The sequence below is a fragment of the Pollachius pollachius genome (genome assembly GCF_949987615.1).
Source record: "Pollachius pollachius genome assembly, chromosome: 1".
Lineage (NCBI taxonomy): Eukaryota > Metazoa > Chordata > Actinopteri > Gadiformes > Gadidae > Pollachius > Pollachius pollachius.
Window position 1 is genome coordinate 3,436,129 of NC_136934.1, and position 25,147 is coordinate 3,461,275.

A 25,147-nucleotide genomic window follows, 5' to 3' on the forward strand; every position below is an offset into this window, starting at 1 on the left:
ATGCGCTGTGCGCAGGATGTGGCGTGGGTTAACTGCTCCTACAGGAAGCTCAGCTCAGCTGTCTGCTAGTGAGAGGAAGCTGCGTTGTCTCTGCAGTGAGTTGTGTTGGGGGTAAAGGGCCGTGTGGCCTCGTCTAAGAGGACGGGACAATAACAAAGAGGACGGGATGTCCAATTCGCTGTGAAACCCTGTCTCCTATAGAGCGTGTTTGTGAGGAATTAGTTTATTTGTCCTGTCTTTACTCCGTCCAAAAGTGGGACCATCTTCATGTTATTTTTCTGAGGTGCTATTTAAACATGTGCCTGACATGGATGACTGGCTGGAAGGCACTGCGGCAGTTGTACATAGTTAGTTCTGCGTACTTTCTTATACTTTCTTATATCCAGCACATTGGGATGATTTTGTGTTCCCCAAAGAACCTTATCTAGTCATCTGCTGTCTTCAAACAAAAAACAAAACCTTAGCAGAAGTCAAAGCACGGCTTGTATTGGAGTCTCTTTCCGAGATGTCTGCATGATGTATCTGCTGAAACCTTCATTCAGGTAGCTGGATAAAGGGCCACCGGGGGTTTGTTGCACGGAGCGTCTGATTAAACAGCTGCAGTGATAGTCTGCTTTTGCTGATCCCAGCATGGAGGGAAAACTGTAATTGATGGAAAGGAAGAGATTGGGGTGGGGGGCCGTTAATCCTATTTACAAGGCGTTCACGCTGGATGGGGTAGTTGACGCCTCAAGACAAGCAGCAGAACGCAATCACAAGGCACACTTTTCTATTTTGATGTGGAGGAGGAGTTGGCGCAGGAAGGGAGGATTTAGTGTGTGTTTGTGTGTGTGTGTGTGTGTGTTTGTGTGTGTGTGTGTGTGTGTGTGTGTGTGTGTGTGTGTGTGTGTGTGTGTGTGTGTGTGTGCGTGCGTGCGTAAGTGCCTGTTTGTCTTGGGTAGAGGGGCGTTCTATGCTAACATTACTGGGTTGATTATATTACTAGCTCATTCAGCAAGCCATTCATCATATAGTGAAAAAATTGAAGATGGACAACTTTCAGTTTTTGAACGAACAGACTCCTCCGGTTGACCTTTGGGTTTGTTATTCTTGTACTACCTCAAAAGCATCTCGCAGCTCAGAAAGCAGTCTGTAGTGTGATTTAGAAGTCGGTTAAGCAATGTGGTAGTGCATGACATAATCTCCTTCGCTCCTAATCTTACCAGCGTACATGTATACAGTGATGTCTGCTGTAAATAAATGGACTGCATTTATACAGCGCTTTTCTAACCACTGGCTCTCAAAGCACTTCAATATTGTCTAACATTCACCCATTAATGCACACACCGACGGCGGAGACAGCGATGCAAGGCGACAGCCAGCTCGTCAGGAGCAGTTAGGGTTAAGTGTCTTGCTCAGGGACACCTCAACCCTCAGCTAGGAGGAGCCGGGGATCGAACTAGCAACCTTCTGGTTATCAGCCAACCCACTGTACCTCCTGATCCACATCCCCCCCCCCCCAACAGAAGCATTATGGTTTGAATATTAATATTATGCGTGTTGCCATATGATATTATCAAAATTCAAGTCATACCTTAACTCTAGATCACATGAACATTTGCACCATTCAACCCAGGTCACTCCGTGCCTCAACAGGTCTGGACAATAGCATGGCCCTACATTATTAAACACCTCCCGGAGCTCCACAACAGGGGAATAAATTTCATGATTTATATTTGGTCCAATAACAAAGACTGGATTTACCCGGGCATTCGGTAGAAAAAGTCCTTGTGTACAAAAAACATAGGAAATGAGATCCACCTGGTAGACGTGGTGATGATGTTGAACTCCGTGCAGGAGTTCAACATCATCACCACGTCCACCAGGAGGATCTCATTTCCTATGTTTTTCGTGCCCGTCCTCATGTGGATCCTGACCCCGGAAGATGAAAAACAAACAGTCACTGAGATTCTCTGATCTTCTGAGAGAGACTCGTGTTGAACCCAGCGGTACCTGGCAATGAGGACGAGGATCACACTTGTTTCTATATACATTTAGTATATGCTACACGTGAACCTCCTAAGATGGTGCAATTTGATTGGTTCGCTATCTCGGAATATTGGGCAATATCCCATGATTGAGATCTCAAACTCAGGATATTGCTTAGGGTCGTTTCGTCACGTTAATAAAAACAAAAGTGAACCGCTAATAAAAACAAATAAATCCCGGCAAAAAGTGTTATATTGTTTATTTTTGGAGTGTGTTTATGTGTAGTATATACTAAAACAATTGATAAGGTATATGGCCCTTGCTATGTCCAAGACGAGCAGGTTGGTTCGTCCTTGTTGGGACATCACAAATGGAGGATTGTAGGAAATAACACCTCTTATCGCATGGCGAGGCACTGGCCTGTCCCCACTCTAAGAATTGTGAACACAGAGACACTAAAATACACCAACATTCTACATTCCTCCCTCTTGATCATATTAAACATAGTTTAATATGAAGATCACCCTTTAAATGAGAATTCAGTGTATCTACTGGTAAACAATTAACAATTAACTAAATCAACAAAAGAAAGCATAAAAGGCAATAGTAAAACATAAAAGTGTACTCATCATACACAAGTAAAAAAGATGGCATAAGCCCACAAATCCAACACGACTGCACCCCTTTAGCCTTAGCTAACCCATGGGCAGTTTGAAAAAAAAAAGCGTTATCTTTGTGGACTACATTATGGCGGTCAAATGAACAATTTCCCCCTGTAAAAAGATGGCACAACATCACAAACAATACCAGGAACGTCATTGCTCAGTTGGTGTTGAGTAGGCAGTTGCAACAGAGTTCTTTTCCAGGAGATGGTCAACACAGGTGTGATGGGAATGGGGATGAAAGTTCATAGTAGGGCGTCAGGACAACGCTGAGACACACTTCAGTTCAAGAACAGATAGCCGCCTCTATTATCACGATGACTCAACTCGTGTCCGTGTCTGCTGGACGTCTAGGTACGATGAAACATGTAATTTAAAAGAAAAAGTGCAATATCAGTTTGGGGGAGGCATTGTCACAGCCTCACAAAGAAATGGTTATATCAGTAATCAGTAATCAGTCATCATGATTCTCCATAAACGTGTGTGAATGAATGAACTAATGAATGAGTGAACCTTTGTTCAAAAATAAAATAAAATGCATACATTTTCTAAAAAACCTGAGCAGTTGTGTCAAGAAGAAACCAACATGGGCATCTCTTCTCTCTCACTCGCTTTACCTCTCTCTCTTTTTCTCTCTCTGTCTACTTGCTTTACCTCTCTCTCTTTTTCTCTCTCTATCTAGAGTATCCTCATGTCTAGAAGTTGTCTTCTCAAACATCGGCGGATCTCTCTCTCTGTCTACTTCTGTCTCTCTTTGTCTACTTCCTTAACCCATCTCTTTTGTGCTTAAAAATAGCCACCGTTCACGGAGCTGTTAACCCCTTAAAATAAAAAATTGCCCACGGAGCTCGATATGCATACATCAGGTGATGGCTCACTTCTTTTCCTCAGGTTTTCCAACACAACCCCTATCTGTGATTCCAGCCCGGGAATCGAAACAACAAAACACCAAAAAAAACTTTAGCGATTCATGTAACCTCACCAGTGAGTTCAATACAAATACGGTTTCACTCCTGAGAGCTGCGGCCCTAGGGGAGACGAGGTGACACGAGGCCAGCGGCTTCAGCAGCGACTCACCTCGGTCGACCATGGCTGTAGTTTGGTTAAGTTCGGATTATTTCATAAGTAAACTACAGTATATATTAACTATCAAGCCTCATAGCATAATTGCCTAGGTCATATTTAGGCCAAACTGTGATATCTAACCTAACTCTACTCTCCTAATGCTGCTGATTCACTATGCCTAATTGGCTATATCCTAAGCCAATCAGATTGATTTTTTTTCTGATTTTTACATTCATAATCACTATCTGCCTAAGTCTTTGACTTAGGTCTTTTTGACGCTAAATACAAGATGAACCTTAAAATATGACTTTGGCAATCATGCTATGAGGCTAACCATATACACATATATTCTGGTACAAATATATATTTTATATATATATTGTATGGGCACTTATATTGCACATACAGCAACGTGACGATGATTGCACCACAAAGATCAAAGATGTGATGGGGGTGTGCTATTGGTGGTGAGGTCTACAACTAGTGAGTTCATTGTCTCTAAAACCTCATGATTAACACAAGAAGGATGCGCTACTACGGAGAAGGGTACTTTAGTATGCCTCTTTTATCTAAATGCAGGATTATTTTCTGTGTGTTTTTGGGGGGACCTGTGTGTGTGTGTGTGTGTGTGTGTGTGTGTGTGTGTGTGTGTGTGTGTGTGTGTGTGTGTGTGTGTGTGTGTGTGTGTGTGTGTGTGTGTGTGTGTACACACACTGTGTGTGTGTGTGGGGGGGGACTGGACTCACTGTGCATGTGTCCTTGTCTCTGCAGGGTGCAGGTGGAGTTCTATGTGAATGAAAATACCTTCAAGGAGAGGCTGAAGCTGTTCTTCATCAAGAACCAAAGATCAAGTAAGTAAACAACTATATAGGATTTACATATTATACTATATCAATACTTATATACTATAGTGTACATAGTACACTATAGTATATGTATACTACTGTACAGGGGCGTAGGAATGAGTTTAACATTGGGGGGGACACATATCGGAAACCTGACAGATCCGGTATAATTTTTAGGTGGGACAAATGCGCCTGTCTCCGATATTGGAGGGGACACGTCCCCTCTGTCCCCCCCGGTTCCTACGCCCTTGCTACTGTATATAGTAAGAATATTAGTATGTTGGTGTCAGGCCCTTCTGCAACATCTGTGCTGTTCTGTCCTGTTGTATTCTTGTCCGTATACTGTGTGTGTGTGTGTGTGTGTGTGTGTGTGTGTGTGTGTGTGTGTGTGTGTGTGTGTGTGTGCGTGCGTGTGCGTGCGTGTGTGTGCGTGTGTGTGTGTGTGTGTGTGTGTGTGTGTGTGTGTGTGTGTGTGTGGCTGTAGCTATTTGTGTATGTGGCTGTGTGTGTGCATCCCTGACACCACTGGCATGGCTATAGTTTATTGGCAATGGTAGCTGTCAGCTGGTGAGAGAAAGACAGACAGTAAAAAAGACAGACAGATACAAAGTACGACAGCAAAAATCGAATCCAACGCAAATGTCCCACCTCGCCTAAAGCTAACCCAATGAAGTCTTGTTGTTTGTGTCCTTGTCAGGTAACATATTCTACCACTGTCTCTGAAGAGGTTATGTCACTAGCGTTTTTTGTGGATAGGACGGGTAACCTTTAGTCAGTTAAGACAGCACCACTTAGTGGCCCAGACGTGTAACTGCACGGAAGCTGCTGGGACAAGTCGGCGAAGCCTGTGCGCAACCATCGGTGCAGTTCATAAATGGTCCTCAACAAACCGCATGGTACCTCCAACATTAATTGATCATATTCTGGATCCACGCTCCATGTGTGAGCCCAGAAGGGAACTGTCCCCCTCGGCTGCCTAATATAACTGCTTTGTACACGTGTCTGGAGAAGATCACGGCTTGCAATATCAACGCGTTGCTTCTGTGAGGTTAGCACAAGGAAAAACAAAGATCCTGTACCAGGGATTTAATTGGTGCACCCTTTTCTGTGAGTATTCTGCGGAAATGGAGCTGAAGTCGAAGACCGCAATCTCTCAGTGCGCGAATGAGGCGGTGCTCCGCTTCATTCGAAAAGGGCAGAGTATGACCCGCTGTAAATCTTGTAATTAAGAGTGGTTATGATTTGAGTTAAAAGGCTCAGGGCTCAGCATATAGAGAGACGGGCTGCCGACGTAGCACCGGGTTGCGCTGTGACTCAAGCTAAAGCGCGGTGTTGTCTGAATGGCTTGACTCACGCTTTATAAACCAGCGTCATAAGCACTTAGAAGAAGCTGCGGCGGCAGCATCCAGGGGTGAACGGTGCACCTGCCATAAAATGTCCTGAGTGAGAGATGACGATGATCGGCCCACTCCGGTCCATCTGACGGCAGGCCTGCCTCTGAATATAGACGCACGCTGAAGTTACGCGAGTGAGGGTTTTGATTTGTACATGCCAGTACATTTTTTAAAGATGGACAACCGTCAGTTTCCCAATCAACAGACTTCTTCTGAATCTTAGGGTTACGGTTAGGGTATTATCTCAATAGCTTCTTCGCAGCTTAGAAAGCCCTCTGTAATGTGAACTGGTGTCATTTGTAAGCCGGTAAATAAATGTGGTAGTGCATGACATAAACTCTTTTTTAATTTTACCATATTAACATTACCACGGTACATGCAGTTGTTTTTTTGTGGTTTGAATATTCATCTTCCATTAAGTTTTTGTTCACGCACACGTGCTGGTGAGTGAAAGCAGAAGGTGAGAGGTTTACAGAGCTGTGTGTTTGTAATATTTTTAAGAAGCAGTAAAGCTTGAGCAGTGGGTCCGCAGAAATGGGATCTCGCTAGCTTCACCTGAAACATCTGAGAGATACTTCTTCTGTCTCGAGGCAATGCCATGTATCAGTCTTCATTTTGAATGCAGTTTGGACGGCAGCCTCACAGTTCAGTATTGGTCAGAGCGTACCACACTCTAGACAGGACAACCGTGTGTGATGGGTCACTTACTGTTTGTTTTTGTTGCGATCGGTCGAAAGGCTTGAGGATCCGACTTTTCAACCTGTCCCTGAAGCTGCTGACCTGCGCCCTGTACGTCCTGAGGGTTTACCTGGAGGACTCGATGTCCGACGATGAGACCAGGTGAGACCTGCATCAGGGAGCCGGCCCTCTGACCTGTGAACGATGCCGCCGCCTGGAGGTTTATGTGGTGTGAGATTAAGTGCTGCTAAATGAGTCGTTCATCCACAAAAACACCACTATCCGTTATACACATTTCAAAAAATCTATTCAAATATATACAAATTTATAAAATAATATAAAAATGTATACATTACACAGATGGACATTTTTAAAGATGTAAACAAGCTAATGAAAAGGCTTATTAAATATATGTGTTCGATTGTTACATCACAGAGTTTACCGGACCTTTTCAAAATCAGTCAGTATTCAGTGGTCTACTATTGGTCAAAGTGTCCCAAACTCCAGACAGGCAGGCGTGTGATTGGTCACTAAAGGGCAGTGGTCTAGAACCAGCAGATGGCTCTCTTGTGCTTTCTGCCGCCCCTATATTTAGGACGGTTTATGAGGGGAACACGACGACTTATGTAACTTCTCCTCTGAGGGGAAACACACACACACACACCAAGACACAGACACACAAACACAAAAACACACACCGACACACACAGTGTGGCATCCCGCCCCTGAAGCCTCGGCCTGAACGGTCCCGGGGGACCGTGAAGGACGGGGTGTACCACCCCCACCCACCAGCCGGCGACGGAGAGCACCGGGTCCTTCCCCCCAATCAGGGTGATTGGGGGACACCTGGCCGAAAACCGGGGAGCCATCTTAAGAGGAGGGCCAGACCAAGAGCACGGCAGAGGCAGAGACACACATGGACTGCAGAGGCGTGAGGCTCACGGAGACCCACGCGCACCCTTATCCTGTCTTTGTTGCTTACAATAAACGCCGAAGTCGGCTAAACCAACCGTTGCCACGTGTTTTCCTGATACACGGCTCATTCTCCAAGCCGGAGACCACATATGGTGGAGAATGCAGGCAGCCTGAGCGTTCTCACTACTACTACCCCACCATGCAGAACCCGGACGGAGCCGTGGCGTTGGCTGCCCAACAACACCAGCGGGAGACCACCGAGAGCCTCGCCCTGCTCCGCGAGGCTGTGATACGGCTGACTCAGCACGCCGTCCACGCTGCGCCGACCGCCGCCCCGACCAGCCGCCTCACTAAGCTGGGACCTGAGGACGATGTGGAGGCTTACCTCGAGGTATTCGAGCGGACCGCACAGAGGGAAGCCTGGCCAGAGGAGCAGTGGGGGCACATAATAGCGCCGTTCCTCACCGGACCCGCCCAGCAGCCGAGCCAGGACCTGCCGGCGGACGTCGCCCGCCAGTACCCGGCGCTCAAACAGGCCATACTGGCCTATTACGGGCACAACCTCGCGGCGCGCGCACAGCGCGCGCAGGACTGGCGGTTCGACGCGCAGGGAGCTGTGCGCACACAGATCGCGCAGCACAGCCGGCTGGTGAAGCGGTGGCTGACAACGGGAGAGGGACCCAGCCCGGTCGACCGGGTGATTATCGACCGCACCCTGCGGCGACTCCCGCCGGACGCCCGCCGCGTGCTGGCCCACCACCATCCTGCCACCGTGGACGACCTGGTCCTACAGCTGGAGAACTGGCAGGTGGCCCAGCTCCTGGACGTTACACCCGCCCCAGCCCCCCGGCGCGCCGAGCCCCGCCAAGACCCAAGGGGACCCCCTGTCAGGACCCCGGCTCCCGGCTCCACCCCACCGAGCGCGGTACCAGTGAACCAGGAGGTGCGGCGCTGCTTCGGGTGCGGTCAGCCCGGCCACGTCGCTCGCTATTGCCCGAGGGGACGGGATGTATCGATGCCGTCGGCATACGCAGATCCGGGGGTGGATCACACCTGCATGTTGGCGACCTGCTGGTCGCAGGGAACCTCGGGTAGCCCGACGGTCCCGGCGCGGGTCATGAACCGGGACACGCAGGCCCTCTTGGACACTGGCAGTGCGGTTACCCTCCTTCGCCCCGACCTGGCGGGGGGGAAGGCGGGGGAACCAATGGAGGTGGCCTGCGTTCACGGGGACACCCGGACCTACCCCACGTGCCACGTGGTTGTCCGCACCCCAAACGGGGTGTTCACAATCAGGGCGGGGATTGTCCCCCACCTACCGGTCCCCGTGCTGATCGGGAGGGACTGCCCGATCTTCCACCGGCTGTGGGACCCGACGCGGGAGCGACGGAGCTGGAGAGGCCCACCCCGCAGAGGGGCGCGGGGGGGTCGGCAGGCCTTCGGGGCCACCCGGCGTCCACCATCCCCGGGGGAGCTGACGGCGGAGGACGAGGAGTCAGAGGGGAACGGACCTTCCCCACCGGGGACCCCGGGGCACTCAGCGAGAGGTCCCATCCGGAGCGAGACACCGGAACCTACCCCCGACACCACGGAGACCCTCACAGCCTCCGAGCAGCCAGACCCGCCGGGAGACCCGGAGAGCTCCCCCCTCACGGAGTTCTCGGACTTCTTACCCGGGCGGGAGGAAGGCTCGTCCCGACCCGGCCAGTTCGCCACCGCTCAGCTCCAGGATGAGGCCCTCAAGCACGCCTGGAGCCACGTCCTGGTTCACGACGGACAGGCCCGAGACTCGGTGAGTCACACACCGCACCCATACTTCAGCACCAGGGGGGGTCTGTTGTACCGAGTAGCCTCCGGGGAGGGGGGAGTGAGGGAACAGCTAGTGGTGCCCCGTCCCTACGTCAGTAAAGTGCTTTTTATGGCCCACACCCACCTCCTGGGGGCCCACCTGGGCATGGACAAGACCCGGGAGCGGGTCCTAGCCAGGTTCTATTGGCCGGGGGTTAAGCGGGATGTGGAGCGCCACTGCCAGGGGTGCCCCGAGTGCCAGCGGGTAGCCCCCCGGGCCACCGCTAGACACCCCCTCATACCCATGCCCATCATCGAGACCCCCTTCGAGCGTTTGGCATTAGACATCGTGGGCGCCCTTCCCAAGACCAGCCGGGGCCACCGTTACATTTTGGTGCTAGTCGACTACGCCACCCGGTACCCCGAGGCCCTTCCCCTACGCACCGCCACCGCCAAGGCCGTCGCCCGTGAACTTATGCTCCTCTTCAGCCGGGTGGGGATAGCAAAGGAGGTGCTCACCGATCAGGGGTCGTGCTTCATGTCGCGGGTGATGAAGGGGGTCCTCAGCCTCCTGCAGGTGAAGCAGCTCCGGACCTCAGTGTACCACCCCCAGACGGACGGCCTGGTCGAGCGGTTTAACAAGACCCTTAAGCAGATGCTTAAGAAGGTCATGCAGGCCGACGGGAAGAACTGGGACCAACTGCTACCCCACGTACTGTTCGCGGTACGGGAGGTCCCTCAGGCGTCCACCGGGTTCTCCCCCTTCGAGCTGCTGTACGGGCGGAGGCCCCGCGGGATCCTGGACATCGCCAAGGAAGCCTGGGAGAGCCAGCCGTCCCCCCACCGCACCACCGTGGAGCAGGTGCGTGACCGCATGGCCCGGGTGTGGCCCATCGTCCGGGGGCACCTCCAGCAAGCACAGCAGGCCCAGGCGAGGGTCTATAATCGAGGAGCCCAGCTGAGGACCTTTCAGCCAGGGGAACTGGTCCTGGTCCTGGTCCCCACGGCGGAGTGCCGGTTCCTGGCCAAGTGGCAGGGACCCTACGAGGTGGTGGAACGCGTGGGCGAGGTGAACTACCGGGTCCGCCAGCCAGGGAGGCGGAAGCCGACACAGCTGTACCACGTCAATCTCCTGAAGCAGTGGAGGGGGGGGGAGCAGACACCCGCCGACCCCGCTCCCTTGTCCCTGGCGGCCCAGCAGGAGATCCCGGAGGTCCCTGTGGGGGAGGACCTCAGCCCGGCCCAGAGGCACGACCTGGACAATATCGTCCTCCAGCATCGGGACGTGTTCTCCGACCTGCCGGGGAGGACTGCCGCCGCCCGCCACGACATCCGGACGGCGCCCGGCATACGGGTAAGGGTTCCGCCCTACAGGATCCCAGAGGCCCGGAGGGAGGACATCCGGACCGAGGTGCGCCGAATGCTGCAGCTCGGGGTGATAGAGGAGTCACGCAGCGCTTGGTGCAGCCCGGTGGTCCTGGTGCCGAAGCCGGATGGAACCTTTAGGTTCTGCAACGACTTCAGGCGGCTGAACGAGGCATCGGAGTTCGACGCCTACCCCATGCCCCGGGTCGACGAACTTATCGAGCGCCTGGGCCCGGCGCGGTACCTGTCGACCCTGGACCTGACCAAGGGGTACTGGCAGGTGCCGTTGACCCGTGCGGCCCGGGAAAAGACGGCGTTTTCCACCCCGGGGGGACTGTACCAGTACACCGTCCTCCCTTTCGGGGTACACGGCGCCCCAGCCACATTCCAGTGGATGATGGACCAACTCCTGAGGCCCCACCAGGATTACGCGGCGGCATACATTGACGACATCATCATTTACAGCCCCAGCTGGGATATCCACGTCCGCCAGCTGAGGGCCGTGCTGGGAGAGCTGCGCAAGGCGGGCCTCACCGCCAACCCTGCCAAGTGTCGCCTCGGGAGAGAGGAGACGACGTACCTGGGGTACCGGGTCGGGAGAGGGACGGTGCGGCCGCAGGAAGGCAAGGTAGCCGCCATACGGGCCTGGCCGCAACCCAGGACTAAGAAGCAGATAAAGGCGTTCTTGGGGCTGGTGGGCTACTATCAGCGCTTCATTCCCGGGTACGCCACGCTAGCCAGCCCCGTGAACGACCTGACCCGTAAGGCCTTGCCGGATCGGGTCACCTGGTCAGAGGCGGCGGACCGGGCGTTCAAGACGCTCCGGGAGGCCCTGTGCTCCGAACCGGTACTAATCACACCTGATTTTAACCTCCCTGTGATTGTCCACACAGACGCCTCGGAGGTGGGACTCGGGGGGGGGGGGGGGGGGGGTCTTGTCCCAGGTCCGGGCCGGAGAGGAGCACCCCATAACCTACGTCAGCCGGAAGCTCCTCCCCAATGAGCGCAACTACTCCACCGTGGAGAAGGAGGCCCTGGCCATTAAATGGTGCCTGGAGAAGTTGCGCTACTACCTCCTGGGGAGGGAGTTCACCCTAGTCACCGACCACGCCCCCCTGAAGTGGATGGCGGGGGCCAAGAATACAAACGCCCGGGTGACACGGTGGTTCCTGGCTCTCCAGGATTTCCGGTTCCGGGTGGACCACCGACCGGGCCGCGAGCATGCCAACGCCGACGCCCTGTCACGCCGGGATGCCTGTCTGGGCGGGTTCCCCAGAGACCAGGGGCTTGAGCAAACGGGGGGGGGGGAGTGTGGCATCCCGCCCCTGAAGCCTCGGCCTGAACGGTCCCGGGGGACCGTGAAGGACGGGGTGTACCACCCCCACCCACCAGCCGGCGACGGAGAGCACCGGGTCCTTCCCCCCCAATCAGGGTGATTGGGGGACACCTGGCCGAAAACCGGGGAGCCATCTTAAGAGGAGGGCCAGACCAAGAGCACGGCAGAGGCAGAGACACGCATGGACTGCAGAGGCGTGAGGCTCACGGAGACCCACGTGCACCCTTATCCTGTCTTTGTTGCTTACAATAAACGCCGGAGTCGGCTTAAACCAACCGTTGCCACGTGTTTTCCTGATACACGGCTCATTCTCCAAGCCGGAGACCACAACAGACAGACAGACAGATGCACGCACATGCACACACACACCTACACACAGACAGACAAGCGACAGACAGACAGACAGACACACACACACACACACCTACACACCTACACACACACACACGCACACAGACCCTTAATGTCTTTGGTGTTTTCTTCCTCCCAGTGTGAACTGCACTAACAGCAGCCTGAGCAGTTCGGACGACTCTCCGGAAATCAAGTGGTTAGTCCCTGCCACTTCTCACCTCAACCTCATTTATAAACCCTTTGTTCTACCTGACTCAACCATTTTCTTCATTTCTTTTAAAGGGAGTTGATCTTCTGGGTGCACAGAAAGACCCCTGTGTGGGCGATACAGGTGAGCGCACTGCGACCACCTGGCCTCACAGCGTCCCCTGGTGGGCTCTGTGGACATAGCCAGTGGCGGTCTAGCCTCAGCTAACGTGTCCCCCCCCCCCCCCCCCCTCTACAGGTCACCGTGGCCTTAATCAGCTTCCTCGAGACCATGTTGATCACATACCTCAGCTACAAGGTGAGCCACAGAGTGTTTCCATTTCCATTTACATTCAGGGCGTTCAGCAGACGCTTTTATCCAAAGCGACTTACAATAAGTACATTTGTAAGAGGAAAGAGAAACAACAATATATCGCTGACGGTAGAGTAAGGATGTTCATAGAACCAAGTAGCAAGCACTAACGAAACCCGTTCCCCGTACACAACAAAGATAGTTAGGATAAGACACTACACAATGCTTTGTACCATTTTCAAGTGCCAGGATGCACAACATACAATAAGTGTGTACATTTGGCGCAAGGACGCACCACATCCATTAACATCCATTAAGTACATTAAGTGCCAGGACGTACGGCATAAGATAAGTTCGTAAGAGGGCCGTGCGGGGGGGAAGGGGGGAGGCTATGCAGAGTCTAGGTGAACTCTCTTTTCTTCCTGCTTCAACAACAGCTCCACTGCCGTAGGACTCTTCATTCATAACGCCCTCTTCCGTCCACGTTTCCCAGACAGTAGGCAGTGAAGTTCACCGAGATGAATATAGATGTTGTTTGTGTCATGTCTGTGCGTGTATGTGGGTTATACGCTGTCTTCTACCGTTATGTTCTGTGGGGTTCGTGTCCATGCTGAGCTTGACGAGGTCATGCTGTGAAGTTTCCTTCTGGATCTATTTGCTTTTCTGTGGCAGTCGATGGTTAGGTTATAGATTATGTAACCCATCTATTTGGATTGCATATTCCTGCTAAATATAATATAATATATATATGATAACCTGGCATGAAGTGCAATATCATCACTACTACTATACTGACGTCAGACATCAGGTTGATATCCAGAATTGTGCATCAGATTTCTTGTCCAGACATCTATTATGAAGTCTAATCCCAATGTGATCACGATGTATTTAATAATGGGTCTGAAACATCATATCACACATACTCACAGTTTGAACAAAACGGTTGCTGTTACACGACAACGTGTAACATACTCCTTTTATTTGTGGCTTTTGTCAAAACACAAGCTGTTACCCCTCTTACACACGGCCGGCGTCACTGTGTTAATTTCCAATGTAACAATGCGTCTGCCCAGCAACACTCCTTGCCAGTTCCGTTTCTGGTTACGCAATGCATTGGATTTATGGAACACATGCATACTTCCAGCCATGCGTTAACATGGGTGGAAGTATCAAAATATCAAATGGTGTGCTAGCTAGCTAGTCATTTAATTGAGTAATATGAGATTGTTTGCACTGAGCTGAATCCCATTTCTACTACGAGTATATTTGTGTACCAGCCGTCACTGTGGGGAAAGTGTTTAAACAAACAGATTCTGTGGATTCGCGGTTCCTGTCCAAATATTACCCCAGTACACTTCTACCACTGCTATCATGACATTTTTTTCATTTTGTTCAGTTTTATTCTGTTCATATTGACTTGGTTCTAAAAAAATAGTTGACAACTGTTATATGAAAAACGGTGTCTTTCCACAAATGTGAATAGGATGGACTAAGCCCTTATTGTATTTCATCTTTACAATCCATGTACTGAGTGACGCAGCCAAGGGCCGACCTTCGTATGGACACACATGTTCGCGGGCCATTATGTAAACCACGATTCTAAAGAGCTCAGTCAAGCATGCGGAAATCTTTCGTCAAACACGTTCGGCAGACGCGACAAGACCATTAAGACACGAGCAAATAGGCCCGCTCCATGAATTATACAGAGCCTCCATTCATTAGGTATTGCCTTGTTCCGCTGCTGTTCCTCCACGTCAATGAAAGGACAGCTTCTGGTTCGCAAGGCTCGTTCGTTGCTCTGACCCAGGCCTTCGTTTTGTACCTGGGGTTTTCCTATGAACAGCTTCTCTGGGAATTGAATTTATTGTGAATGGTAAATGGACTGCATTTATATAAAGCTTTTTAATCACTTTTTTAGCCACTCAAAGCGCTTTACAATGCTGCCTAACATTCACACATTCATACACACATTCACACACCGACGGCGGAGAAGCCATGTCAGGCGACAGCCAGCTAGTCAGTAGCACTCAGGGTGATGTGACTTGCTAAGAGACACCTTGAGACGCTAGGAGGAGCTGGGGATCAAACTAGCAACCTTTCGGTTACCACCCAAACTGCTCTACCATAGTTGCCATAGTTCTTCATCCCATTGCCTCTGATGACTTCCTCTCATTGTCCCGTGATGATGTCGTCTTTCTAGGGGAACATTTGGGAGCAGATCTTCCAGATGTCCTTCATACTGGAGATGATCAACACGGTTCCATTCATAATCACAGTACGTTACTGACCTAATATACAAGTGCTACATTTAACCTGCCTATTATGTATATCGTACTATCGCTCAGTGCTTTTTTTAAGGTATTGTCGCTTGATGATGGAGTAAAGATGATTGATTACTTGATTAATAGATAAAGAGTGGGGGATGGAGTAATGATTTTATTTATGGATAAATGAATGGATGGACTGATTGATCAGTTTTAATCTCTACACAGCTCGCATACGGTTACTGCCTACATCTGTTTAGGAACAAAGATTCAGGTTTTGCTGCGATCTCATTCAAGATTATTGGCTTCTATGTTGCCTGCAGGAAATCATTACAGCGGCATGTGCTTATAGCATATTGATATCGATCCCTTCTGCTCGTTATTGGGTTTGCCCTCTGTGCTTTAAGGGTTTAATCAGCTCTCTCTCCCTTCTCCTCCAGATCTTCTACATTCCGCTGAGGAACATATTCGTTCCCGTGTTCCTCAACTGCTGGTTAGCCAAGTGCGCCCTGGAGAACATGATAGTGAGTACAGTGAAGACGTACGCGTTGAGAGCGACTCGCTGCCTGTCTCCCATCCCCATGTCGTGCAGACTTGCGGGGATTGTTGCTGTGAATGAAATGTCCACGCTGCGGTCCATTAGTCGCCCGTAACTTGGCGCGGCCGTATCCCTGAACCAGGAGGAACAGCTGAACGGAGCGAGGGTCCGCCTGTCAGCATGGAGAGAACAGATGGTCCGGTCCGGGGCCAGGATGCTGGGAGGGAGGGAGGAGGGGGGGTATTTGGCAGGGAACACCGATGTAACGTAACCCCAGTGATGAGCTGATGCATTTCACAACTCGTCTCTATTCTGTATCCAAAGAGGTTGTGTTTGTGTGTGTGTGTGTGTGTGTGTGTGTGTGTGTGTGTGTCTCTCCATCTGTATATCTATCTATCCATTTCTTTCTCCATCTCTCTGCATCTGTCTTTCTCTCTCTCTCACTCTCCTTCACTCTCTATCACTCTGTATCTGTCTGTCTCTCTCTCACTCTCTCCTTCACTCTCTATCTCTCTGTATCTGTCTTTCTTTCTCTCTCACTCTCTCCTTTACTCTCTATCTCTCTGTATCTGTCTTTCTTTCTCTCTCACTCTCTCCTTCACTCTATCTCTCTGTATCTGTCTGTCTCTCTCTCACTCTCTCCTTCACTCTCTATCTCTCTGTATCTGTCTTTCTTTCTCTCTCTCTCTCTCCTTCACTCTCTATCTCTCTGTATCTGTCTTGCTTTCTCTCTCACTCTCTCCTTCACTCTCTATCTCTCTGTATCTGTCTGTCTCTCTCTCACTCTCTCCTTCACTCTCTATCTCTCTGTATCTGTCTTTCTTTCTCTCTCACTCTCACCCCGTGTCTCGCCGTCCTCCGCAGAACGACCTGCACCGGGCCATCCAGAGGACGCACTCCGCCATGTTCAACCAGGTGCTCATCCTCATCTGCACCCTGCTGTGTCTGGTGTTCACCGGGTGAGTCCCTGGCCTCAGCCCTCCCCACTGCCTCTCTCCCTCCCTGAACACTCTCCCCTCTTACCACAGGAGTGTGACCGCGCACCGGTAGGGGGCATGTGATCAGCTCCGACACGATGACCACAGCGATAATGATCCCTTTTTTTCAATTATGCGCAACATTGGATTGTATTTTCCAGTGCATCGACTCTCAGCCATCCAGAGGCTAATTTAAACGAGCAGGATGGTTTCTGGGGACGGGCTTGAACGCTAGCAAGCCGTAAAATCAGCTGAAAGGTCCAGAGAATCCACAAGAAGGTTAACGCGCCATGGATTCAGAAATCAATGGTCATTATCTGGAGCACAGGCCGTCAACGGGAGAGATTTCATCACACACCGATTCTGACATGTGAAATGAGGATTTAGATTTAGTGCTCTGAAAGCTTTCACTCTCTATGAACCTTCCACACAAATGTCAACACAATAACAACAATAAATGTGTCAATATATTCACTATTGTTATTTTAATAATGCTATTATTTCTAGGGGTAATAGAAGTAGTTGTACAAAAAAAAGATTTAATGCTTATAATAAGCATTTTTACAGCGACAATAATTGACAATAATATTGTATTTAGCACTTTTAATCCAAACATTTTGAAAAAGGGGAGATTTCACCTACTTGCCAATCCCACTGCTCCACCTCTCATAACTTCTGAGAAAATGAATTTGTCACCAGAGACACGCACCTTTGCTTTGTTACTTTCCTTCTGCAGATTTTCATTCAATTAAAAGATATCTGAACCTGCCCATCCAGACTCAATCCATCCAATGAATGTTTAAATCTTTTCAATCCGGTACAATCTCACTTAAGCTGTATATGCACCTACAACTCCAGCCACCAGAGGGCTTGTTATTACGCCAAATCATAGTGCAGCTTTAAATAACGATCCCAGATAGGTAAGAGAGGCAGTGAGGCTCATCAGACAGAGGGATCCATGGGGAGTGTCTGTATCATAAGCCCTTTGGAGCAAAGTAGCAATCACATCATCAGTTGTTAAATCCATCCAGCCATCTCTCACTTGATCTGCTTTAAGGGAGACGACTTTTTAAAAATGTTCTTTCATGTGAACAGGACCATTGGCTAAGCTGTTTATGGATATCATTAACTCACCGTCGCCTACTGAGGTAGCTGTTGAGAGTCAGTATGTCAGTAGTGTGTCACCTAGCACGTTGTTTAGTCCCATTTGGTATCATGTTTGGTTTATAGACTGAGCAGGTATGCAAAGGAAAAGTATAAACTGCATAAACATCAGATTTCAGAATTAGTTATTGTCTTTCAAAAGCTTTGTCCGAAGATCACCTTCAGAAACACCTGGCTCACACTTTTAACAGGTTGAGCCAATAAAAACAACAGCAATAAACCGAAACTCAGATTAAATTGGAGTGAGCCTGGAAGAGATTTGTGTTGTGCATTTTAACAGGTCGATAAAAAACGTTTGTTGGAGATGTTGATGGCAGTGTGAAGGAAGGACTTAAAGAAAGGTCTAATATTGAGATTGACTGAAGTCGGCCATCCTCCCCTGCAGGGCCTGTGGCATCCAGCACCTGGAGCGGGCGGGGAAGCACCTGTCCCTGTTCAAGTCTTTCTACTTCTGCATCGTCACCTTCTCCACCGTGGGCTACGGAGACGTCACCCCCCAGATCTGGCCCTCGCAGCTGCTGGTGGTTTTTCTCATCTGTGTGGCGCTGGTTGTCCTCCCTCTGCAGGTGAGGAGGAAAAGGGTGGTGACAGGGAGGACGAGGAGGGTGATGATGAAGATGGTGATGAGGAGGATGGTGATGATGAGGATGGTGATGATGAGGATGAGGAGGACGGGGTTGTTGACGTGAGGATGATGATGATGAGGATGATGATGAGGAGGAGGACGGGGTTGTTGACGTGATGGTGATGATGATGATGATGATGATGATGATGAGGCTGGTGATGAGGAGGATGGTGATGATGAGGATGGTGATGATGATGATGATGAGGAGGACGGGGTTGGTGACGGTGATGGTGATGATGATGATGATGGAAATGATGGCGATGATGAGGATGGTGATGATGAGGGTGATGATGAGGAAGATTATGAGGATGGCGATGATGAGGATGGTGATGATGAGGATGATGATGAGGAAGATTATGAGGATGGCGATGATGAGGATGGTGATGATGAAATTTATGAGGATGATCAGGACGATGATGGCGATGATGAGGATGGTGATGATGGGGACAATGAGGACGATGATGGGGATGATGAGGATGATGAGGATGGTGATTATGATGAGGATGGTGATGAGGATGAGAATGAAGATCATGCTGTTGAAGATTATGAGGATGATGAGGATGACGTTGAAAACAATGAGGATGATGATGAGGGTGATGATGAGGATGATGAGGATGCAATGATGATGATGATGATGATGATGATGATGATGGAGATAAACACCATAATAACAGCGTTATGGATCAGCAGAGTGGTGGTGCTTCATTAGAGAGGAGTGATCAGAGAGATGGGCGGATATTAAACTGGGAGCAAGATATTGGACGGGGGAGGTAATGAGCCACTGGGAGTCCACTGGGCCGGTTGCTTCTTGCAGAACCAACCGATACAATCATAACACACCATGTCATTTGAAATAATATTACATTGTATCTTTTTTTATTTTATTATAAACGGTCAAAAAGCTTCTGTAAATGTCAGCACCATTTCGACTGGCCACTGCAGAAATGCATTTACTAGAAAGCCTTTCTGAAGGCCACATCCGCTTTTTGCAAATTAGTCTCCCGTAGAATATATATCTAAACAAAACACGAAACAAGGCGTATCAGTTCCTGGTTCGCGGCCCAGGCTCGGTGCCGTAGCCCCCCAGAGCTTCTGCTGTAAGGTAGTAGCAGAGCTGGATCAGAGAGCGGTACTTACAGCCCACGGTGGCTGTGCTGCAGAGCAGGGACTTTGACCCTGGGCCTGGCTGTGAACAGCAGACCTTGTCACCAGAGCTTAAGAGGCCCCTGGGGCCGTGGGCGGGCCCAGGCTCCAGGGTCAGCAGGGGAATAAAGCGCTCACATCAACCTGTGTTTATAGGCTCTACATTATGGATGTAGCCCATTAGATACGCTCCGTCTGCCTGTCTGTATTCATTCAGGAGATACCAGTGTTTTATTTTATGTTGTCATTTTTGCTTTGATGGTCGCTGAAGTTGGTCGTTGCTGTTGCTGTTGTTTGTTGTTGTTATTGTTTGTTGATGATGTCTTGGTTGTTGTTGTTGTTGATGATGTCATGGTTGTTGTCGTTGATGATGTCATTGTTGTTGTTATTGTCGATGTCATTGTTGTTGTTATTGTTTTTGTTTCATTGTTGTGGTTGTTGTCGTTGTTGTTATCTTTGTTGATGATGTCATGGTTGTTGCTATTGTTTTTGATGATGTCATTGTTGTTGTCATTGCTGTTGTTGTGGTGGTCAGTTCGAGGAGCTGGCCTACCTGTGGATGGAGAGGCAGAAGTCGGGGGGGAACTACAGCCGGCACCGCGCCCAGACGGAGAAGCACGTGGTGCTGTGTGTCAGCTCCCTGAAGATAGACCTGCTCATGGACTTCCTCAACGAGTTCTACGCCCATCCCAGGCTGCAGGTAGGCCTCACTGCGGGCGACGGGGCCCATGGCTCGCAGCCTGCGGGCCCAGAAGTTCTGCGTTGTAGGACTACTACGTGGTGACCCTGTGTGTTGTTGTGTTGTGCGTTGTAGGACTACTACGTGGTGATCCTGTGTGTTGTGTTGTGCGTTGTAGGACTACTACGTGGTGACCCTGTGTGTTGTTGCGCTGTGCGTTGTAGGACTACTACGTGGTGATCCTTTGTGTTGTTGTGTTGTGCGTTGTAGGACTACTACGTGGTGACCCTGTGTGTTGTTGCGTTGTGCGTTGTAGGACTACTACGTGGTGATCCTTTGTGTTGTGTTGTGCGTTGTAGGACAACTACGTGGTGACCCTGTGTGTTGTTGCGTTGTGCGTTGTAGGACTACTACGTGGTGATCCTTTGTGTTGTTGTGTTGTGCGTTGTAGGAATACTACGTGGTGACCCTGTGTGTTGTTGCGTTGTGCGTTGTAGGACTACTACGTGGTGATCCTGTGTGTTGTTGCGTTGTGGGTTGTAGGACTACTACGTGGTGATCTTTGTGTTGTTGTGTTGTGCGTTGTAGGACTACTACGTGGTGATCCTGTGTGTTGTGCGTTGTAGGACTACTACGTGGTGATCCTGTGTGTTGTTGCGTTGTGCGTTGTAGGACTACTACGTGGTGATCCTTTGTGTTGTTGTGTTGTGCGTTGTAGGACTACTACGTGGTGACCCTGTGTGTTGTTGCGTTGTGCGTTGTAGGACTACTACGTGGTGATCCTGTGTGTTGTGTGTTGTGCGTTGTAGGACTACTATGTGGTGATCCTGTGTGTTGTTGTGTTGTGCGTTGTAGGACTACTACGTAGTGACTCTGTGTGTTGTTGCGCTGTGCGTTGTAGGACTACTACGTGGTGACCCTGTGTGTTGTTGTGTTGTGCGTTGTAGGACTACTACGTGGTGACCCTGTGTGTTGCGTTGTGCGTTGTAGGACTACTACGTGGTGATCCTGTGTGTTGTTGTGTTGTGCGTTGTAGGACTACTACGTGGTGATCCTGTGTGTTGTAGCGTTGTGCGTTGTAGGACTACTACGTGGTGACCCTGTGTGTTGTTGCGTTGCGCGTTGTAGGACTACTACGTGGTGATCCTGTGTGTTGTTGTGTTGTGCGTTGTAGGACTACTACGTGGTGACCCTGTGTGTTGTGCGTTGTAGTACTACTATGTGGTGACCCTGTGTGTTGTGTGTTGTGCGTTGTAGGACTACTACGTGGTGACCCTGTGTGTTGTGTGTTGTGCGTTGTAGGACTACTACGTGGTGACCCTGTGTGTTGTGTGTTGTGCGTTGTAGGACTACTACGTGGTGATCCTGTGTGTTGTTGCGTTGTGCGTTTTAGGACTACTACGTGGTGATCCTGTGTGTTGTTGCGTTGTGCGTTTTAGGACTACTACGTGGTGATCCTGTGTGTTGTTGTGTTCTGCGTTGTAGGACTACTACGTGGTGATCCTGTGTGTTGTTGTGTTGTGCGTTGTAGGACTACTACGTGGTGATCCTGTGCCCTACGGAGATCGACATCCAGGTGCGGCGCATCCTGCAGATCCCGCTGTGGTCCCAGAGGGTCATCTACCTGCAGGGCTCTGCGCTCAAGGACCAGGACCTCATGAGGGCCAAGTGAGGCCCCTACACACAGTCACTGGTCCTGGACGGGGCTGGGGTTGGGTTTTAGGTCCAGGGTTTAGTTTTAGGTTAAGGGTTTAGATTAAGGGTTAGACTGTGCTTTTAGTGTTGGTTTTAGTCTTAGGTTTAAGGGTTCAGTATGAGGGTTAGGTTTAAGGGTTAGGTTTAGGGTTGAGGTTTGGTTTTAGGGTTGGGGTTTGGTTTTAGGGTTGGGGTTTGGTTTTAGGCTGGGGGTTAAGTTTTAGGGTTGGGGTTTGGTTTTAGGCTGGGGGTTAAGTTTTAGGGTTGGGGTTAGGTTTTAGCGTTGGGGTTTGGCTTTAGGGTTATGGTTAGGTTTTGGTGTTAGGGTGAGGGTTAGGTTTAGGGTTGGGGCTTTGTTTTAGGGTTGGGGTTAGGTTTTAGGGTTGTAGTCAGGTTTCAGTGTTTCAGGGTTTGATTTGATGGCTTAGGGTTAGGGTTAGGGTTAGACAGTCTCTCAACACGTGTGTCTCATCACATTATGTTCTAATAGACATTTTGGATGAATTCCCGTTCTAATGAGGTGTGAAATTGGGCCTGACCATTCACACCAGTAACTCCTAGTGTGGGCAACACATCAGTTCCCCTGGTTCCTCTCACACCCTCTCTGCACCTTCATTTGCATGTTTCAGAATGCCAGCATTAAACTCCTGGCTCATTTTACGCTTCAAAAGTCTGCTTAAAAGCGACCTGGCCGGCCGTGTAAGGACAGGAAACCCTCGAGTGCTGCCCTGCTCCCAGACAAACTGCTAATTCCTTCATGTTGCACAGGGGTTGTGATGTTGGACATGCGGATGGAGTCTGATCAAAGGGGAATAGATCAGTGCTGGTCCACAGCTGTAGACCTACAGCGAACACGACCACAGCAGACCCAATTCATCACACACCTTAATGTCAGCCTCACAGGATCAGAGTCACTCAAACGCTGTTCGACATATCACATGAGCAAGTTGTTCTCTCTCTCTCTCTCTCTCTCTCTCTCTCTCTCTCTCTCTCTTCCCCATCTCTCTCTCTATCTCTCTGTTTATCTCTGTCTATCTCTCTCTCTCTCTGTTTATGTCTGTCTGTCTGTCTGTCTGTCTGTCTGTCTGTCTGTCTGTCTGTCTGTCTGTCTGTCTGTCTGTCTGTCTGTCTGTCTGTCTGTCTGTCTGTCTGTCTGTCTGTCTGTGTCTCTCTCATTCTCTCTCTCTCTCTCAAGGATGGACGATGCAGAGGCTTGCTTCATCCTGAGCAGCAGGAATGAGGTGGACCGCACAGCTGCAGTAAGACGCACGCACGCACACACAAACACACACACACACACAGACACACACCCACACACACGTACTGATACCACTATTTAGTAGTTATATTTATAAATCCCATAAATGATGTTCCGGATGGCAGCAGTTTATCACCACGGGAGCGATGCCCCATCACACACCACTCAGGTTGTCTCTGGGGAGCTTGTGTATTCATCCCAAGTTACAGCCCTATCTATATGGAGAGTTGACAGGGACCAGACACCATGTGACAAACACACAGACACTGTGGATGTTTAGTTTCAATGATTGGTTTCATTAAAGAATGTCTCTCTCTCTCTCTCTCTCTCTCTCTCTCTCTCTCTCTCTCTCTCTCTCTCTCTCTCTCTCTCTCTCTCTCTCTCTCTCTCTCTCTCTCTCTCTCTCTCTCTCTCTCTCTCTCTCTCTCTCTCTCTCTCTCTCTCTCTCTCTCTCTCTCTCTCTCTAGGACCACCAGACTATCTTGAGAGCTTGGGCTGTGAAGGACTTTGCTCCAAACTGTCCTCTCTACGTCCAGATCCTCAAACCGGAGAACAAGTTCCATGTGAAATTTGCGGGTAGGGTTCTAAACTGCCCAAAAACATTTTGACAAATGTTCCCAACATTTAGGTTCAGTAAAATGTTTCTAACATTTGAATAATACAAATAATTTGTTTGGTGTTGCTTTGTGTTTATGTATTATTTTCTGTTTTTTTGTGTTATTATTGTGTTATTATTGTGTTGTTTTGTGTTATATTGTGTTGTCCTTTGTTGTCTTTTTTTGTGTTGTGTGGTTTGTCTTGTGTTGTTGTTTTCCTTTGTTTTGTGTTCATTTGTGTTGTGTCGTTTTATTTTGTGTTTTTTCCGTTGCGTTGTGATGTGTGTTTTCTTGCTGTGTTGCCTCGTCCTTCCAGACCACGTGGTGTGTGAGGAGGAGTTCAAGTACGCCATGCTGGCGCTGAACTGCGTGTGTCCCGCCACGTCCACGCTGGTTACCCTGCTGGTGCACACCTCGCGCGGACAGTGAGTTCACTGTGTGTGTGTGTGTGTGTGTGTGTGTGTGTGTGTGTGTGTGTGTGTGTGTGTGTGCGTGTGCGCAGGCGTGCGGGCTTGCGTGTGCGTGCGTGCATGCAGGCTTGTGTACGGGTGTGTGGGTGTGTTTGTGTGTGTGTGTGCGTGCATATGTGTGTGTGTGCGTGTGCGTGCATATGTGTGTGTGTGCGTGTGCGTGCCTGTAATGCCGCAGCATAGATTGCTTCCAGAGAGAACGGTGTCTGGTGCCTCTGTGGTATAAGTTGGAAGCTAGAAGGCACAGAAAAGTTGGAAAAGAGTGTCAGAGAGAGCTGACTCATGCGTATAACTCTCACAGGTAATTACTTACCAAGCCGACTTAGGTGAGATGGATCACGCCTGAAAGCACAGCCATAAATTCAGCCTTGTTCCTTAATGCCATAAATTTGCTGTTGTTTTCTTCCCTTCTGTGGGGATGGAAAAATGATATATGAGGGGGCTGGTGGGATCTCCTCTCCTGCCAACCCACCAGGCTTCCTGGAGGGCTGGGGGGTGTCTCCCCTCCTGCCAGCCCAACAGGCTTCCTGGAGGGCTGGGGGGTGTCTCCCCTCCTGCCAGCCCACCAGAATGACTGGGGGGCTGGGGTGGAGAAGGTGACAGGCCAACGCTGGGTGTCATGGCTGCTGGTGCTGGAAAGGTGGACACATTGATTTCCATTTGTGAATCACACCCGGTTTGCACGACTTCCCTGACCTTTGTTCTTGATTCAGAGAAAGAGAGAGTGATAAAGAGAGAGAGAGTGACAGGGAGATAAAGAGAGAGAGAGAGAGAGTGACAAAGAGAAAGAGAGACAGAGAGACAGGGAGATAAAGAGAGAGAGAGTGACAGGGAGAGAGAGAGAGAGAGAGAGTGACAAAGAGAAAGAGAGA

General features: G+C 49.9%; 1 protein-coding gene across 1 annotated transcript in view; it reads left to right on the plus strand.

Moving 5' to 3' along the window:
* The window catches only part of LOC307085492 (potassium channel subfamily T member 1-like), a gene marked incomplete at both ends in the record, with an annotated part of 48,551 nt that overhangs the window by 14,444 nt on the left and 8,960 nt on the right, over positions 1-25,147 (plus strand). The window contains 14 exons of the mRNA XM_079750308.1: positions 4,467-4,546; positions 6,672-6,774; positions 12,507-12,563; positions 12,650-12,698; positions 12,813-12,872; positions 15,067-15,141; positions 15,571-15,654; positions 16,533-16,627; positions 18,195-18,375; positions 20,113-20,277; positions 21,788-21,924; positions 23,147-23,210; positions 23,677-23,785; positions 24,122-24,230. Of these exons, the coding sequence (XP_079606434.1) occupies positions 4,467-4,546; positions 6,672-6,774; positions 12,507-12,563; positions 12,650-12,698; positions 12,813-12,872; positions 15,067-15,141; positions 15,571-15,654; positions 16,533-16,627; positions 18,195-18,375; positions 20,113-20,277; positions 21,788-21,924; positions 23,147-23,210; positions 23,677-23,785; positions 24,122-24,230 (1,368 nt within the window). The remainder of the gene's footprint in view (positions 1-4,466; positions 4,547-6,671; positions 6,775-12,506; positions 12,564-12,649; positions 12,699-12,812; positions 12,873-15,066; positions 15,142-15,570; positions 15,655-16,532; positions 16,628-18,194; positions 18,376-20,112; positions 20,278-21,787; positions 21,925-23,146; positions 23,211-23,676; positions 23,786-24,121; positions 24,231-25,147) is intronic.